Source organism: Ruditapes philippinarum, unplaced genomic scaffold (assembly GCF_026571515.1).
Source record: "Ruditapes philippinarum isolate M1 unplaced genomic scaffold, ASM2657151v2 ctg2022_1_1_1_1, whole genome shotgun sequence".
Taxonomy (NCBI): domain Eukaryota; kingdom Metazoa; phylum Mollusca; class Bivalvia; order Venerida; family Veneridae; genus Ruditapes; species Ruditapes philippinarum.
In genome coordinates, this window is record NW_026858177.1 from 275,908 (window position 1) to 296,155 (window position 20,248).

The 20,248-nt window shown below is 32.3% G+C and overlaps 2 protein-coding genes across 2 annotated transcripts in view; one reads left to right on the plus strand and one right to left on the minus strand.

The window, feature by feature from the left end:
* Positions 1-1,235: 1,235 nt before the first annotated feature.
* Positions 1,236-8,244, minus strand: LOC132752430 (tRNA-uridine aminocarboxypropyltransferase 1-like). The gene is made up of 5 exons (XM_060742755.1): positions 8,144-8,244; positions 5,124-5,302; positions 4,490-4,627; positions 2,958-3,402; positions 1,236-1,643 (listed from the first exon to the last, which is right to left on the minus strand). Exons 2-5 carry the CDS (start codon positions 5,286-5,288, stop codon positions 1,387-1,389), a joined length of 1,005 nt encoding a protein of 334 aa, XP_060598738.1. The 5' UTR covers positions 5,289-5,302; positions 8,144-8,244; the 3' UTR covers positions 1,236-1,386.
* LOC132752435 (xylulose kinase-like) overlaps positions 8,161-20,248 on the plus strand; it is a 33,283-nt gene continuing 21,195 nt past the window's right edge. The window contains exons 1-8 of the mRNA XM_060742759.1: positions 8,161-8,289; positions 12,741-12,822; positions 13,436-13,446; positions 13,478-13,513; positions 13,726-13,806; positions 18,303-18,404; positions 18,781-18,912; positions 19,638-19,697. Coding sequence (XP_060598742.1) covers positions 8,242-8,289; positions 12,741-12,822; positions 13,436-13,446; positions 13,478-13,513; positions 13,726-13,806; positions 18,303-18,404; positions 18,781-18,912; positions 19,638-19,697 — 552 coding nt within the window. The 5' untranslated portion in view covers positions 8,161-8,241. The remainder of the gene's footprint in view (positions 8,290-12,740; positions 12,823-13,435; positions 13,447-13,477; positions 13,514-13,725; positions 13,807-18,302; positions 18,405-18,780; positions 18,913-19,637; positions 19,698-20,248) is intronic.

The window sequence follows — 20,248 nt, forward strand, 5'->3', positions numbered from 1 at the left end:
AGTTTTAGTTCCGACTCAACTTGAACGCAACTTGCACACAAATTGTATCACTAGTACATGTCCTTGTGATGAAATGGCCTGATTCTATCATGCATTATAGTTGTGACTACTTAAGGGTCAAATTGTTAATTATATTGGGGTGGGGGCGGGGCATTGTGATTTATCATTTAGGTCACACCAACACAGTATAGGTGATATGGGGATTTCCAGCATTACCGGTGGAGGAAGACCTCAGGTGCCCCATAGTGCATTAATTCAGGCATGAAAGTTAAGGCACCCAAGTAGAATCACGACATGAATTTCGAAAACGTTAATTAGTACCATCAGTTGTTTTTTTTTTTAAAGATTTTCCTTACCGAAAAAAGTTTAACCACAAATTTTCAAGGTTCACAAACGGTTGAATTAGCCTTAGATAGTGACCTCCAATTATGAATCGTCAAGACAAGTACTGTTTCAAGTGAAAACCTTCAGCAGTTCTGTAGATTGATGTTGTATGCAAACTTTACCCAATTATCTTTTCAGTTCAAAAAGGGAGATAAATCAGTCTAAAGTCAGATATCAGCCTTGGACAGTGACCTTCAATTATAATATCTTCAAGGCTTATGTATTAAGATTCAAACAAAAACCATCAGTAGTTTTGAAGATTGATGTGTTGCTTAACCAAGAATTTTTTTGAGTTCAAAAAGGGCCAAAATTAAGTCAAATCAATGTCAGGGTTCTGGGCCTTTGACAGTGACCTTCAATATGATCCTTAAGGCATGTGTTATGTTTTAAGTGAATACCTTTAGAAGCTTTAAAGATTTTAAGACCAAGAGTTTTCTAAATTGACCATGGGCAATAATTCTGTCATAATCTAGACTAGAGTTATGGGCCTTGGATAGTGAGTGACCTAATATTATATAAAAGACATGTGTAAAGTTTTAATCAAAATATCAAGTGGTTGATGGGATATGCTGTTATACATAAAACTTTTACCAAAGAGTTACACCTATGCTGACAACAGGGTGAGCAGGATAGCCACACTTTTCTTCAAACAGTCAAGCTAAAAAACGGTTTTCACCGTTGGTAATTTATTTTCAATAATTAAATCACATGTATGGTTTGTTTTAGATAATATTCTTGCATCTGGAAGCGCTCCCTATTGAACTAAGCGGATGGACTATTGAGTAGTAGGGAGTGGTTTACAGACCTGCTGATGTACAGATTGACTGATATAAGTAAAACAATAAACCTAATAATGAAGCACAATCATGTATTCAAAATGTTTAAAAAATACATCGAAATATAAAAATTATCAAAACAATAGACAGTAAGAACTAAACTTTATCTGCACTTGATTATGAAGCATCTATACAAGCAAGCATTAAAATAAGATCTGGTTTTATATTATTTGACAGTCCGTTCTTTGTAGGCTTTTAAGTCACTACCCCCATCATACAAAGTTCTTATCTTCTTGTACATGTACGAAAAGAAAAATAACAAGTTGTCATATTGGCCACTGTATCTAGATAAAACAAACTGTTCGTGGAACTCTCGCAGGAAGTAGTAAATAGCTTCAATGGTTGACAGGTACGTGTTTGGAATATCTTTCTGATGTCTCCAAAACTTTGTCTCCCTTGTTTTTAGTTCTATACATTGAAGACCTGAAAATATTAGGACAATTGTACATGTATATTAAAGATTAAAGCTGTTAGTCATCTTGTATAAAAAATGATCAGATTAATAATGATCAGATTAACAATGACTAGATTAATAATGATCGGACTGATAATGGTCAGATTAACAATAACCACATTAATAATGACCAGATTAATAATGACCAAATTAACAATGATTATATCTGAATCTTAAGGTGGGCTAACTATTTATGATACATCTTAGACTTACTTATTTTATTTTCTGTCCCATATAATACTGAGAAAGTCTGGTTGCAAATATACTGTTTTATGCTTACACTTTTTTTTAATGAAATCATGATATAATTAAACATTATTAGAAATATTAAGTATTTAATTTTGACCTTAGATAATACGATTTAGTGAGTAAACAAATAGTGCAGAGCTCAATAGTACTTAATGGACCTGTATTTGTAACACCATTTTTATGGACAATCTTGACTGGGGTCATATATTTATCATGGCTAACCTCCATGCCAAATATGAAGACTGTGGGTCAAAGGAATCTTAAGTTATTGGGTGGACAAGCTTTTTGAGGTCAAGGCCCTTGTGACCTTGACCTTTGACCCACTAACCTCAAAATCAATAGGGATCATCTACTTATCATGGCCAATCTAAATATCAATTATGAAGACTGTCAGTCAAAGGAATCTTAAGTTATTGGGTGGACAAGCTTTTTGAAGTCATGGCCCCTGTGACCTTGACCTTTGACCCACTAACCTCAAAATCAATAGGGATCATCTACTTATCATGGCCAATCTAAATACCAAATATGAATACCGTGGGTCAAAGGAATCTTAAGTAATTTGGCAGACAAGCTTTTAAAAGTCAACGCCTCTGCGACCTTGACCTTTGACCCGGTAACCTCAAATTCAATAGAGATTATCTACTAACAATGACAAATCTAAATCAAGACTGTGGGTCAAAGGAATCTTAAGTTATTGGGTTTTATAAATTAAAATGTGTTATAAAGACTTTAGACATGCAATATGGCTCTGTATGAAAGGTTGTTTGCAAAACAAATTGCACCGTTAAATTTTAATTATAATGAAGATGAAAATGACAAGAAAGCCCTGGTAAGTTTGATACTAAATCAAACATATTTAATTTCAAATTTAACATAATTGTTAAATGGACTGTTTCCTCAAACAAAAACTTTGTTCCTTGACATACACATTGAAAACAGCCTTGGAGGGAAATTGAAATTTGCTGTAAAATTAACCACTTGACCACAATTTCTAAATTTAGACAAAAGAGAGAACATAAAAAAAGAGGCATTACCTCTAAGGCGTTCATCGCTGCAGATAGTTTTAGTTTGGTTCCATGTGCTATCTACAAAAACAACTCTTTCCAACTTGCATGAAGGAACCAGTTCTAAACCACTACAAAGTGTCTGAGATTCTTGTTTATTGTCACTATTTCCAGCAGAAACTCTGTCCCCATCGTTATTTTCCTTTTCCTTGCTTCCACAGGTTTGTTCTGATGCTAAATTATCACAAGATTTTTCTTCTTGTTTATCCTCTTTGCCTAAAACATTTTCTTCATTTAACTTTTCTTGTGAAGAGATCTCTGTTGATTCCAATCTTGATCTTTTATGAGGAGACCCACTATCTTCATGGTCACTACAAACATTTCTCTTTCCCATGGACTTGTTACTATTTCCATTCAACTTGTGTGCCAGATCAGCTAAGGTTATTGAAGATTCACCAGGAAATACCAACACAGTCTAAAAAAAGTTTAATGATATGATTAATAGGTCATCTTTTAGAATAATACATTTTCATTTTGGATATTTTTACTAGTACTAATAAAAGTTTAAGCACTTTTATCTATTAGTTTATATCAAGAACTTTAGTTAATTAAATTAGCTGCACTAAATTAATTCACTAGATAAGCTACACTAAATTAGTTTACCCCAAAATAATTTTGAAGTTTTTTTATAGTTTTCTTTTTGCATAATACATAAGTATACATGTAGTTAAATGGTATATATTCTTTTACTTGTAATATGAAAATTGATTGACTGTCATGTATATTGCATATTGAATTATGACTATATGGTGCTTTGATATTATGTGTAGAGGGTAGATAAACAGAGTTACCTAGTTAGGGTAATAAATGAATAAAAAAAATTTAGTGCTAGTTTTACAAATTCCTACATTCATTATATAGATACATTTGTAATACAAGAGCACCTCATGTGGTGTTAACACGTAAGTCTTGTCTGTTAAAATTACAACTTTTGACAGTAAAAAATGGGGTACAACTTCAAAAATATAACTTTCAGAATTATGCTTAACTAAAACTTAATGGCTCCAAACATAGTCTAAGCTAGATGATATGCAAGTTATTGTACTTGAAATACAAGAGCGATCAGTGATCACATGTGTCGCCTCATGATGGCCAATTTCATGTTGGGACAAGTTTTGTGACAGACGGACAGTGCACAACTAGACTTGGTACTGATCATTCCTGTAAAGTTTGGATGAAATTGCACCAGTAGTTTATGAGAAGTAGTCTGGACAAGTTTTGTGACGAACGGACAGACGGACATTCCAACATTTTGGGTTTAGGGGCTATTTTCTTTCTTATTTTCTTTGTTTTCTTAAGGGCTACTAGCCCATAAACCCTTTGATCACGGAATGAACTTTTTGTTCTCTTTACTGTTATATAGCCCCTAAACCCAAAATGTTTGCTCGGACAGACAGACAGACGGACGACGGAGAAGTGATCCCTATATGTCGCCACTACTCCGTAGAGGCGACACAAAAATGGTGTTAAACATATATGATGTTATTATCACTGTGACTTACCTTATCTATATCATAATCTGGTATACAGGGATATGTGTAAACAGTGACATCATCAGGGGCTATAACTGCTGCATGTACTGCTGTACTTTTACCATCTACTTCACTAGGATGTTTAATAACATCAATTTTAATAGGCAGCTTGAAAATATAACATAACATAATGTCATTATCATTCAACACTGGTGTATGTTACAAACTCATTTTATCACATACAAGTATATCTGTGTAAGAATAACAAAACTATCTGATATAAGAAATTGATGCTAATCTTATTATCAGCCGATTTAAGACTGTTATGTTAAGTTTACCCTCCCTTAGCAGTTATTTTTAAAACACCACCATTCCTTTAAACTTAAGAAAGTAAATGGTAGTGGAACATTCAACAGATGCGCAGGAAAGTATGTAAAGTTAATTCTGTAAGTGTCTTTATATTAACTGAAAATGTGTGATTGAGTCATTTTAACAGTTCTAAATTTGTCAGTGTAAAAGTAAAGACCACAATGTGAATTTCTATAGTCCAGTTTCATTGATAACAAATCACTGGCACCATGCACAATAACATAATACTGACTTCCTACAGACCATCATCCCATAATTACTTAAGTAAAACAAAACAAGCTACAGTAAGTCCTACCTTTACTGTGGGAACTTTGTCTTCGATCTCTGGCACTGGGATATAACAATTGTAGCAGTAATATTTGCGTGATTTCTCACATTTAGAACATTTACTTCTCCCATTAAGACTGTCCATGAAGTCACTTGTATCTATTTTAAGGTCTGGAAATGGAATTTCCTCCATTTTACCTTGATATTCTACAAAAAAACAAACAATCATAAATAATTTTATTTCACACAGTAACCTTTAAATAATTAATTTGATAATTAAGGTATATTGTATTTTTATTCAAACTTTTTGTTTGTATGCTAAATCACATTGACAGTAATTGTTACCATACCCATAAACACTACACATTTTCACAAAGGCAGACAATGTCCAGCAAAATCATAGCAAAGACAGTATTTAAACATTCTTAAAAAACTATTTCAGCATTTATGATTAATTCTGATTTTGTATAACTAAAACCCTACCATATGATTTAAATACATGAACTATTATCAATAGTAGCTCAGCAAAATCTGGCAAATTCAGTTCAGTTTCAAATAATAATCACAGACAATAAAAATTTTCATCACTATCAAATAGTTCTGTGGTACATTTAACTAGAGGTATCACTGGTGATCAATAACCCTTACACAGTCTTGTAATTATAACTTTTATGAGTTCTTGCCTGGAAGTGTGGACAATGGTCACTAACAAGTATACTAACTTTCAAGGCAATATCACAAAAGGGTATAGGAAGAAACTTGGGTGGTAAGTAAAATTTGACAGAAAGGGGGATAATTTTGACATATTCCATAACAAAAAAGAGTTATGTCCTTTTGTCTGGAAGTGGAGATGATGGTCATAACAAGAATACAAAGTTTCAAAGCAATACCTCAAACGGTATAGATAATAAGTGGGGTTGTAAAAAAAATGTAACCAAAATTAAATACACTGCACCAAAATTGTAATTCAAAAGAGGGGCATAATTTTGTCCAAATCCATGACAAAATTCTTGTCTGGAAGTGGAGAAGATGGTCACTTACAAGTATTAAACAGTTTCAAAGCAATACCTCAAAGGGTATATGAAATAAGTTGGGTGGTACGAAAAATAAACCAAAAGTGTGACACTATGTCCGGGTGAGTAAAATAGCCCTCCCTAAAATATAATAGTCAAGCTAAAAATTGCAAGAGCAATTCAAAATGTTGACCCCCATTGTCGAGAGGTTAACAGACTGAATATATCAGAATCTAGCGTCAGCATTTCAGTATCATAGGTGTTCGGCGCATTGATTGGTCACTACCCCCGCACCCCCCCCCTCACCCACTCTACAGCCCTCCTACCTCTCAAAACCAAGTAAAAATACAGTATTTTTCATTTGAAACATGTTTTAATATTTGGTTTATGCTTTTAATTCAATTACCTTCATTTCCCACAAAAAATAAAAAAATGATACATATATACTAAATATATATGTATCATTTTTTTTACATGGTTTTGAGAGGTAGGAGGACTGTAGAGTGGGTGTGGGGGTGAGGGGGGGGTGGGGGTAGTGACCAATCAACGCGCCGAACACCTATGGTCAGTAGCAATCCGGTTAACTCGTCCTCTGGTGAACTCGTCCCCTGGTCAACTCGTCACCTTTTTGGTCAACTCGTCCCCTACTTTTGGTCAACTCGTCCTCAAAGAGTCAACTCGTCCCTAATATGGTCAACTCGTCCCCTACTTTCGATCTATTCGTCACTATTATGTTGTAAATCAATGTCTTTAAATAGTTCTTTTATGTAAAATATGTAAAATTAATAAGGAATTTGATTGATATCGAAATATTAATAAAATAACGTCTTTTTTACGTTAAATTTTAATGATCTTTATGTAAGCGCACGTGCATAGCTTTGAAGTAAAACTACAAAGACAGGTAAGTTTGCAAACATTCAATTAATGTTTAATTAATCGGAGTTTTAATGATAATTATAACTAAAATTAGGTCCAACTCTTTGATTTTACCGCCTCCCTGAAATGGATTAAAGACTGACGACAGATTAGCAGAAATTAGAAGTGCTTAAAATTTTATGTCGGTGTGTATTGATCTCATTATAGAAGGATCGTGTCAATTAAAAACATGATAATTGTTTGTTGTGAAATTGTCAATATAAAAGTTGCCCTGATAAATATAAGATTTATTCTTAAAATCACATTTGCGTTGTACGTTATATCAACATTGGATTATTTTTTATAGTGCATATTAATCATTTCATAGAATTCCATATTGTTGGATTATAGACTGCGTGTGAACGGTGTATGTGACAGTTTTAATTATTTGTGTTTTTGATTGTGACTTTTTAAATTTATGTGTGTCGTTAATTGTGACAATGTACCCCTGCATTGATTGTAGGAAACATGTGCGGAAGAATCAGCAAGCACTTCAGAACTTAGATAAGCACCAAGAGTCGTAAGATGTCAAAAAAAAAAAAAAAAAGACAATGAAATATGTGCATGAAAAAAACAATGCAAGTGAAAGTGAATATATATGACATAATATTGACAAAAAGACATACTATATGATATTTTATCATTGCATATATAGGGGACGAGTTGGGGACGAGTTGACCAGGGGACGAGTTGTCCAAGGGACGAGTTGACCAAAAAGGTGACGGGTTGACCAGAGGACGAGTTGACCAGGGGACGAGTTGACTCTGAATCGGTCAGTATATTTTGACTATTAACATACACCAACAACTTATGATTATAATCATTATTGACAAGAGAAGTTATTCGAATGCCTGTAATCCCTGCATAAGTTAATTCAACAAAATTAAGCCTCAAAAACATTGATGAAAATTCGCAATATAATGCAAAGACAGTCAAGATCGAATCGTTTCAAGGACGAAACACAATGTTGACAATTACAGGTTACAAAACACGGAGTTAGAAATTAACTGATTATTACAATGAATCTATGAGCTATTTAAATAGTCTTTATCTACATATAAAAAACTAATTCGTTTGCATTAAATGGATTAGTACAACATAATTCAACATAATAATTTACCGGTCTGGTAGTAGTAAGCACAATCTTAGTAAAGCGCTTATTGATATTGATTCATTCGGTGTAATTTTGATATTACCGTAGATCAACCGCAATCAAAGATGGAGAGCGAGAAGTACTATCTTGGTCTTGACTTCAGCACTCAGCAGGTAAACCTCGCTAATTTAAGAAGTTTGCGATATAGGTTCACGCTCATTAAGACATTTCTAAGGTGATATACATCGCACAAATGTAATTCGTGAATGACAACTTACAATTAAGTGTGCACTGCAGGTATTTTATCAGTGAGGAGGCTCTCAAAATTACGCTTACAGTTACAGTGGGGAACATCTCAAAATAATTTCAGTCAATTTATAAGTAAATAGCAGAATTGAAAATGATGCATTGTACATGTATGCAAAGTGCAAGTTACCGTCTGCTCCAATTATCACTTTAACATGACAATTTAAAGTTTTGTATTTAGAAACATCCGCAGAATTTGGTTCATATAATCTGATATTGTGATTGGAAGCTAAGAATTATAAATTATAATTGTAAAATAAAATTGGATAAATCATTCAATTTGGAACATATTATTAGTTTGATTATTAAACTATTAATAAGTTCCAAATCAACAAACAATTTTAATTAATAAGTTTCAAATTAAATGATATACATGTATAAAACAAGAATTAAGTATCTTTAAAAAAGATACTCAGCCAAAGTAAAACTGATTAACTAAACTTGCATATGTTAATTAAGTGAGTTCTATAGTTTTCCATGCAAAATCATATAGAAATGTTAGCATAGCTTGCATAACAATATTGTAACAATTTCTTTTAGGGTTATTTATTTTTAAAAAATGGAACACTTTAAGATGTATGTGTTTCTAAACAAACCTGTCATTTTTTGGTAAGTGAACTCAATTTGTAAAGTGTACCAACATCTATGCAGTTGGTAAAGCAATTATTTTTTATAAATACTTGATAAATATGCAAAAATATATAAACATTATATCAATTGAACACTTAAATAATCATAAAATATATTAGACACTTACTGGACATCATATTAATTAAGGGTACCTGATAAGTTCTGATATTATTTTCATTATTTTGAGCAAAATTTAAATCCAAAATCTTGTGTAAAATAAACTCAGTTAGTTCTTACGTAAAATAAAATTTTCACTAGAAAATGTAATGAGATCTGAATGCAAACAGAACTTAAATACTTGTGCAATTTAACTTGAAATTTCAAGAACTGTTCTGTGCTTTTTAGCTCGACTATTCGAAGAATATGAGAGCTATTGTAGTCGCCCCGGCGTCGGCGTCAGCGTCCGCGTCGGCGTCTGCGTTGGTTAAAGTTTTTTGTAAAGTCAAATATCTCAATTATTACTTGAGATATTCAATTGAAACTTACAATACTTATTTATAGTAACAAGGTACATCAGATTGACAAGTTGGATAACTCTGCCTACAATATTGACAGAATTATGCCCCTTTTTAACTTAGAAATTTTGGTTAAAGTTTTTTGTAAAGTCAAAAATCTCAATTATTGCTTGAGATATTCAATTGAAACTTACAATACTTATTTAAAGTAACAAGGTACATCAGATTGACAAGATGGATAACTCTGCCTACAATATTGACAGAATTATGCCCCTTTTTAACTTAGAAATTTTGGTTAAAGTTTTTTGTAAAGTCAAATATCTCAATTATTGCTTGAGATATTCAATTGAAACTTACAATACTTATTTATAGTAACAAGGTACATCAGATTGACAAGTTGGATAACTCTGCCTACAATATTGACAGAATTATGCCCCTTTTTAACTTAGAAATTTTGCTTAAAGTTTTTTTGTAAAGTCAAATATCTCAATTATAGCTTGAGATATTCAATTGAAATTTAAAATACTTTTTTAATAGTAACAATGTACATCAGTTTGCAAAATTGCATAACTCTGCCTGCAATATTTGCAGAATTATTTGCCCCTTTGAAACTTAGAAATTTTGGTTAAAAGTTAAAGGTCTTTAAAGATATTTACTTGAAACTTAACACATGCACTTAGGGTCATAATTTGAGGGTCGTAATTGTTTGTCACTGACCAAGTTCCATAACTCTATCTTGCATTAAGGCTAATTCATATCCCCTTTTCTATTTAGTCTCTTGGTTAATGTTTACATGCAAGTTTTACATATCTCAATAACTATTAAAGATATTTATTTAAAACTTCACATATGCATTTAGGGTCATAATTGTAGGTCACTGACAAAGATCCATAATTCTATCTTGCATTTAGGCTGATTTTTCTCCCCTTTTTCAACTTAGAAATTCATGGTAGGTTTTGTTTGTAAGCTGTTATCTCAATAACTACTGAAGGGTTTGTGCCTTTTTTTGGACACTTTTATGCATTCATAATAATAAATCAGTGATTTACTTGATAAAACATCTAAATAACAAGCCTTTGTACCTTTTCTGTCAAATTTATGTATTCATAGGTAATTAGTATTATTATACTCAATAAAACACCCTTGTGACATTACCTTCCGAATAGTCAAGCCAATACTGTATAATTAGACTCTCTCTAAGGCCTATAACATGAATTTATAAAAAAAAAAATTAGCCCTTTTGTGAACTTAAAAAATTTAACATTATCAAGGGTCCTTTACTATCAAGCACTTAGAATAGTCGAGCATGCTGTCCTACAGACAGCTCTTGTTATTTTAGAACTAGTCTTTACACTTTATTTCATATTGGCAAGAACTATCCTTTTACATTTTAGTTTAGCACTATCCTTTACATTTTATTTTAGAATGGCCAATGAGATTCCCAGATTTCATTTTGTTGTCTTAAAATGACCAATGAAAACTCTTCTTATATTCAGTTCTTCCCTCTTAATTTTACGGGCAGGTCAAAATGAGAACAAACATGCCTTTGGCCTGAAAAAACCCCAAAACAGGGTATTATCTGAAGATGGAATAATTATTAAACCTGGAATACACTTAAAAATCATTCGCTAAGATTTAGTTCATCTAGGGGGGGGGGGGTTTAGTTGTTGCGGCACATCAACTTTAAATAGGGGGATTAGTTCATCTAATATGGGGTTAGTTGATGCCTGGCATCAACTATGGGGTGTTAGTTCATCTAAAGGGGGGTTAGTTGATGCATCATGCTTTTTAGCTCGACTATTCGATAAGAATAAGTAGAGCTATTGTAGTCACCCGAGCGTCGGCGTCGGCGTAACCACTTATGTTAAAGTTTTTGTAATAGTTTAAATATTTTCAAAGTCCATTGACATTATGGCTTTGAAACTTTGCACACTTGTTCACCATCATTACCCCAATCTGTAAACAGGAAAAGGTAACTGTATCAAGCATTTTGACAGAATTATGCCCCTTTTTCGACTTAGAATTTACGTTAAAGTTTTTGTAATAGTTCAAATATTTTCAAAGTCCATTGACATATGGCTTGGAAACTTTGCACACTTGTTCACCATCATTACCCCAACCTGTATACAGGAGGAGGTAACTGTATCAAGCATTTTGACATAATTATGCCCCTTTTTCGACTTAGAATTTACGTTAAAGTTTTTGTAATAGTTCAAATACTTTCAAAGTCCATTGACCTATGGCTTTTAAACTTTGCACACTTGTTCACCATCATTACCCCAACTCGTAAACAGGAGGAGGTAACTGTATCAATCATTTTGACAGAATTATGCCCCTTTTTGGACTTAGAATTTACGTTAAAGTTTTTGTAATACCTCAAATATTTTCAAAGTCCATTGACATATGTCTTTGAAACTTTGCACACTTGTTCACCATCATTACCCCAACCTGTAAACAGGAGGAGGTAACTGTATCAAGCATTTTTTTTTACAATCAAGCACTAAGAATAGTCAAGCTTTGCTGTCCTACCGACAGCTCTTGTTAAGTGTATTCCAGGTTTAATAATTATTCCATCTTCAGATAATACCCTGTTCCAACTAAATCATGAAATATTACAATGGACAACCCTGCAATCATGAACTCCAAAATGATGCAAAAGAGTTATGGTTCTTGAACACTTCACCTCTTCTAAATTGGTTCTATCAAATTGATTGTGATAATTTCTCCATCTGTTTTTTAGTTTTGCAATATTCACAGAATAACAAACATTTATTTCTAATTCAATCACTTTAATTAAATGTTTATATTTTCATTGTCTGACATGAAAAATGTCTGCAAAATAAAATAAAAAAATCACAATTTTCCAAATATTTTTGAATGTTTCAAACTATGTTTCTTATCATTCAGTTACTTTCAGTTTTAGATTTTTTTTTTAACTTTATGTATTAGATCTAGATGCCAAAAACTAATTTTAGAGAAAATTTTCTTACAATATGTAAGAGGAGCATTGTCTGCCTTGTCAATAAATGCAATAAATGGGAAACTGTCTCAAGTGAGAAAAATAATAGGAATAGAATTCTCCTTGTTAGAAATTTACAGAAGTCCCAGGGATTGCAAATGAGTAACAGACAATCAGTCCAAAAAATCAGTGAGGATTTGTTCAGTGAGAGAATTGTTCAGGATCTGAATGTCAATTAATAATCAAGTTTACACCTATTGTTTTATTATAACAGATTAAGCTGATTGCTGTAGATGACAACTTGAAGGTGGTGTATGAAGAGCATATCAAGTTTGAAACAGATCTACCAGAATTTGGGTGAGATTAAATTGAAAATAAGTCTTTCTTTATAGTTTAGTATTTGTTCATTTAAATCATAAGCAGTAAAATGAAAAAGACTATAATCTACTGACAGACTTCGCTTTGTCACTAGAAGGATAACATGTAGATGTATTTGAATTTATTTGAATTTTTCTCACCAACTTGATAGACAGTAATAATTACTTAATTACAAGTGTCTTTTTTTCTAGGATGACTTTTTACAATCGGTGTTAACTAGATAGAGGATATTGCATGAGTGTAAGTTCAAAACTGAATTTATGGCACGAGTTGAATAAAATTAACATGCGAGCCCGGCGAGAATAATATTTAATTTTATTCAAAGGTGCGATAAATTTAGTAAGAAATTTCACGAATTTTTAAAATTTTTATTTAAACACATACCAAAAATAAAGGGCCGAAAAATGGAAAATAAGAGTCATTTTTTATTGACAAACCCCATTAAGGGGATAACAACATTTATCCGCGTTCCCCCTTTAACCCAACTAATTTGTATAACCCCTAATTTACAATCACCCCCCGGGCTTAAAATATGTATTTAAACCCGAAAATGATTTCTTTTCAAATCTTTTTCATATTTTCCCTTTAATTGGACAGTGGGTGGAGCTTTTTGGTTTTATTTATTTAAAAAAGGGCACAGTTACAGCCCCTGCTGCAATGTGGGTCAAGGTAACAAATTATATGCTAGATTATCAAAGATGTTGTGTTAATACTATTATGATTAGTATTTAAGAGCTTGAATTATTAAGTAAATGGTATATATAGTGAAGAGTACATCTTATACTACACAATATAATTTTCCAATACAGACCACGTTCTTTTAAGAATCAAATTCAAAGCATATGTTTTTGTTTGAAAAAAGACATTTGTTGTAATTTCAGGCTCTGGACATGCTGTTAGACAAAATGATGAATGATGGATTTGATTTCTCTAAAGTTGCCGGTATTTCCGGGGATGGCCAGGTATTTTAGTCAGCCCATTGTTCCATGAAATCATAAACTTAAAGTGACCTGTTTATAAATTATGTACAAAAAAGAAACAAAGAAACATCAATTTCGTCTAAGGCATTTAAAAATGATTCACTTGATGGAAACCATAATTATATTTACGAAAAAAGCAATTTGTGCAATTTTTCATTAGAAGAAACTTCGGCATCGGTTTCCCAAAAACCCATGTCTATTAATATCTCTATCTATAATTAGCTGTGAATACAAATTTTTAATTATATTTGTACTGCTGATTGAATTCACCCTATGCTGTGCCCGACTAATGATTAACTGTTAAAAACAAAATAACCTTATACATGTACTACTAAGGAGGACTATAAGACAAATCACATTTTTCATACATTTTTGCTTAATCTCAAATAAATAAATTAATAACCATACTTGCACTGTAGGCAGAAGATATTTTAGCTTTTACTAAAAACTGTTTTCTACTATTTATAAACTAAGTGTCACCTCTATTCATTTGTCAGAGGTCCAATGTTCATATACAATTAATCTTAGATTCCTAAGCAGATTTTTTTGGCAACATACAAATGTCACTCTTGAAAACTAATTAATTGAACATTAACAAGTTCGCGTTTTTTAAAAGTTGCAAATAAAAACGATTTTGTCAAATATGTAAATGTTGCAACCAATGGGTAAATTATCGTTAAAAAAACATAGAAGGTTCAAAACTCACATAGCCAAAAAGACCACTGTTTTGGGCTAACTTTCCTGTTAATTGGGAAGAAAATTCTGAAAATAAAGATCCTGAAAATAAAATTAAAATTTATTTTCTTGACTAAAACATATAAAAAAATTTACCAACTCTAATGGTGGAGAAGTTAGTTAGAAAAATTGATTTCAATCAGGTATTTTATTTGGCTTTATAAGACAAACACATTAATATTTGAATTTTCAAACAAAATGGGCCCGGGGTTTTATTGGGAAAAAAGGGGCTAAAACAATTTTGGGGAAAAAGCAGCCTGACAAGTTTAATTTTATGAACAATCTTTAAAGGGATTCAAATTTTAAATTTTGTTTGACCATTTACTTTTATTTTGCACTGAGTCTCTCATTTACCTGGCAGGATGCACAGTTATCACTCAAATGTTTAGACTACTACTAAGGGAGACGTAACACATCAGTAAAATTTTTACTTGCAACTTTTTTTACAACTTGGTTTCTGATAAGACACTCAAGTTATTTGCTTGTTACTTCACTCATGCCTTTGGTATCCTAAATAAATGGAAATTAGTTTATATAAATTTATTTTAGTTTGATTGAGTTGGAAGCTTTAAGCTTATTGAGACACTCTTGAATCAGTTCCTGGAACCAACCAGTACTAAGCAATGAATGCGAAGTTTCTTGCTCAAGGAATCAACGGCTTGCCCCTTACAGGGTTTGAACCCACGCGGTCAGCAATCCATAGATTACTAGTCTGACGTGTAAACCACTCAGCCACGCCACCAAATGGAAATGGAATGGCAGTCCTATATCAATTATTGAAACAACTTTTACATGAACAAACCCTCAGTTTACTATACCCGTATTAAATGGTATACTCTATTTCAGGTGTTTTTTCTTATGCTTTCCCGCCGTTTAAAATGGTGGGCTATATCACCACATAGTCGTTACCCCCTGTTCTGCCCTTCCATCATCCAATCAAAAGTTTCCCGTCATTATCTTAGTAACGGTTTGCACACATTTCAAACTCAAAAATTTGACATATGGAATATATCATGAGAAATACAGGTCAAGTTCGAAATTTTGGTGCATGGTCCGATTGATTTTTGTCCCAAGAGTTATGCCCCTTGATGAAATTTCAAGTTTCTGTTCCTTAATCTCCTCAACAGCCCTGTACACATTCAACTCAAATTTGACATATGGATATGTCAAAAAGGAATGGCGCAGGTCAAGTTCGAATTTAGTCGATGGTTAGAATGACTTTTTGGCAGAGTATGCCCCTTCACAAAAAATAATGTTTGAAAATTTTCAGTTCCCATTCATTATCTTTCCCCAACGGTATGGATCGTCAAAGGGAATGCCCAGGGTCAAGTTGGGGGAATTTAGTCATGGTTAGATTGATTTTTGGCAGAGTTTATTGTCCTTTCAACTTTAAAAATAATATGAAAAATGTTTCGGTTTTCATTTATTTCTCCCCAACAGTGTATTTACACATTCAACTCAAATTTAACATATGAATATGTCAGAGGAATGCGCAGGTCAAGTTCCAATTTGGTCATGGTTCGATGATTTTTGGCAGAGGTTATGCCCCCTTTCACTTTTGCAAAATAATATGAAATTTTTCAGTTTCTGTTAATTATCTTCCCAAACCGTATTACACATTCAACTCAAAATTGGGACATATGGATAGGTCCAAAGGAATACACAGGCCAAGCGGGGAATTTGGTCAATGTTCGATGATTTTTTGGCAGAGTTATGCCCATTTCACTTAAGAAAATAATATGAAATTTTCATTTTTTCTGTTCATTATCTCCCCAACTGTATTTACACATTCCAACTCTTATATGACTTACGGATACGGTCAAAGAATGCGCAGGTCAAGTTCGAATTTGGTTCATGGTTTGATGATTTCTGGCAGTATAATGCACCTTCAGAATATGAAAAAAAAAAAAGAAATTTTCAGTTCCGTTTATAATCTCCTTAAACAGTTGTAACATATTTAACTAAATGTTAACATATGGATATGTCATAAGAAAACACTTTGTCAGGATTAATTTGGTCATGGTTTGATGAATAGCTGACCCAGAGTTTATCCCTCTTGATAACTTTGAAAAAAAATCAGAAAATTTTTAAGTTTCCGTTCAAATTTATCTCCCCAAATGGTTGTACATCATTCAACTCAAATTTACATATAGATACAATCCTAGGAATAAGCAGGTCAAGTTTGAATTTGGTCATGGTTCAATGATTTTGGACAAATTTAATCTCTCTTGAATGTTGGAAAAATTTTGAATTTTCAGTTTTCAGCACTCATACTTTTGTGGAAATGTATGTAGTCATTATTTTGGCTAGAAATATGCAATATGCAATTTACAAAATGTTAACACTGAATATTGTCAGTGCCTTGAACTTTTATAAAAAATTAAAAATGGTTTGTGTTAACATGGAATAGGTTTAAGGGCTTTGAACTTAAAATGAAAAAAATAGTTTGTGCAAACAAATTTGGAACTTAATATTATAACATCTGAAATTTTAGCTGCATGCGGGGCATCAGTGGCATGACGACACATTTTTAGTTTTTTCCTGAAATGAAATAATGACTATACTTCTTATAAGAAATATATATAAAGAAATTTTGAACTGGTTTTTAAAATTTTTGGGCAAAGAAGTGACTTAACCCGCATAATTCAAAGGGCAAGGTTTCAGTTTTGGGAAAAATTTCCCCAAAAATTTTGGCAAGGTGCCAGCAAATGGGGGTAAAATTCAACTTCAAAATGCGTGGGGGGTCATGGTTTGAACATTCCAAAACAAATATTTTTTCAATTTAAGGAAAACTTATTTTAGTTGCTTCAAACCTGATATTTTTTTCATTTACTTCATTTACCCTTTTTTATTTTTTAATAGTTTTTTAAAAAATTTTAAAAATTAACAGAGTATACTGGGTTTGAAAATTTTAGTCCCTTTTTCATTTTGTATAAAAAAGATATTGTTTTTTTTTACAAAATTTCACAAAATGTAATTGAATTTTGGGTTAGCATTAGAAAAAATGGTTTTCTGCATTTTTTAATAAAAATATTTGTTACTTTGCCCAAGGGCCCTGTCCCTTTCCCACTAAAAGGGGAAATTTATTTATTCTTCACAGAATTTTTGTCTTAGGGGTCCTAAAACCTTTCCAGGACTTTGGATTCTTTTATAAGAGGAAGTCCAACTAGCTGACAGAACATTTAATCAGGGGGTTCTTTTCTTTAGGGGCTAGTTTTTTTCCTGAAATAATGCCCGGAAAAAGGCAAATTGAAGGGGTTCCTCCACTGGTTTTAAACTGGGAAAATGACCATTATAACCTTTTTAAATTGGGTTTTGGGGGCCCAAAATAAAAAAACCCAAATAAAAAATTGGGAAGGTTGCTAATGGATCTTCATTTTTGACCAAGAAGTATGATGATCAATTGATCACAAAAACCAGCTGATGTTTTTGATGCTGTTTTCTAACAGTATATGAGCCGCGTCATGACAAAACCAACATAATGGGTTTGCAACCAGCATGGATCCAGACCAGCCTGCGCATCCGCACAATCTGATCAGGATCCATGCTGTTCGCTTGCAAACCATAATATTAACAAGTAGAGAAACTGATAGCGAACAGCATGGATCCTGTTCAGACTGCGCGGATGCGCAGGCTGGTCTGGATCCATGCTGGTGGCAAACCCATTATGTTGGTTTTGTCATGACGCGGCTCATTTAAATTTAGTTTTAAATTAGTCCTTTCCTTTACTACATGTTATCTAGGAGCTTGCTCGACTTACTGGTTCCCGTGGTTTTGAAAGATATACTGGTACCCAGATTATGAAAATATATCAGACAAACAAAGAGGCGTATGACAATACAGAGGTAAAACTTAATTTATGATTTCTTTATATAGTCATGATCAAAAGATTTCTCTTTCACCATATTTAATGATAATATGCAAAATCTATGGATGGAAATGTAATGACAATATTTTAATCTTTACCATAAAACCTTTTGGAGGTAAAAAAAAAGAAAGTTTAGCTTAACAGTTATTAATTTATAAATTAAATCATTTTTACAGGGCAATTTAAAGTATCTAAGTTTTACGTCACACTCTGCATGTTGCATCAGCTTTTTTCCCCCTTCTTTACTCCTTCAGACTCTTACAAAGACATGATCAATTTTAGCAAGAATCTAGTCTTACAGTAATTCTAGTACTCTATATATGTATAAGCAATAGTTTATCGTGATATTTCAGAGGATTTCATTGGTTAGTAGTATGGCTGCCTCATTATTTATTGGAGATTACGCACCTATAGATTATGGTGATGGTTCAGGTATGAACATCCTGGACATCAGGAATAAAGTCTGGTCAGCAAAGTGTTTACAGGTAATATTTCTCTTGTTGTTGTTGTTGTTGTTTTTATTGGTCTGTCTATACATGCTGTTATCCTTGTTTTTGTTTGATAATGTGAAATGGAGTAAGCTAGGGTTTATGTAATTTGCAATAGACTTTGCCCATAGCCAGTAGATGACCCCTTTTGGTATTGAGGTCATACCAGTAAAGCATATAGAGTATAGCCCCCACTTGCAATGACTTCATGGACTTGTTGAAAACATTGTTTCATGGTAATTGCCATGTTTGTTATATTTTGATTGACCTTTATTAGCAAGTTGAATATTTTTTTATCCTCATCAAAAAGCAATTGCATGCCAGTTTACAACTTTTTCTGACAAGAAAAAAGTAATAACTTTGTCAAGTTATATAAATGTAGACGCAATCTTCCCCACCGTAAATGAGTGAATGGTTATACCTTTTTGGCAAATTGATTAAGCTAAGCAAACACATGTTATTGTTTTAATTTGAAATTGATTAAAAAAAAATAACCAAAGCTTTTAAGGAAAAGACTTATTTGTCAGTGAAATTAAATGTTACATTTCACATATTCAAAATTTGATAAATATGGCATAAGATAAGAACTATTGGTTCATATAGAGTCTTACAATACTCATATTCCAGAGATTGTATTTAATTGTTAAGCCTTTATAGGAAAATTGAGTTTGAACATAAACATTTAGTTTCAGTAGGTAATATATAGAATGTTTATGTTACAGGCATGTGGTCCTGGTTTAGCAGACAAATTAGGAGAACCTGTATCCTCAAAAACTGTTGTTGTAAGTATACACATTTCTAGTGGTTAGGTTTTAAGTTTCATCCATTATGATAGGGTTTCCATTCGTGTATCATAAACTGCTATCGCTATATAGGCAATGTATTACAAAGCGAAATGCCTATTTTAGATATCGAAAAGATAAAGATAGTTTTGTGGCAAAATATTTCCAATAGTATGAACTATCTTGGAGGGATTCCTGATAATTTAATGTTTAATGTTCAGGTTACACAGTTTACACTTAAAATCACAGTTGTAAATTTTCTTCTTAAATTTTTTTATGTTGTCAGATATCTTTGTGTTTGTTTATAAAAATAACACAGTATTTGGACACACAAAAATTTAGACTCGAAATATTATATCAGAAATATGAAATAGGCCTACATGTTGAAATACATGTTGGAATTTAGCAAACCTTACATATTTTTAAATAAGAAAAACGAGGTTTTGAACATCAAAATCCTAAATTAGTTCCTGCCCCTGAAATATGTGTAAATAATACTTGACATTTATTTGCTGCTAGATTTATTTATATGAGTAGGTAAAAATTGTGCA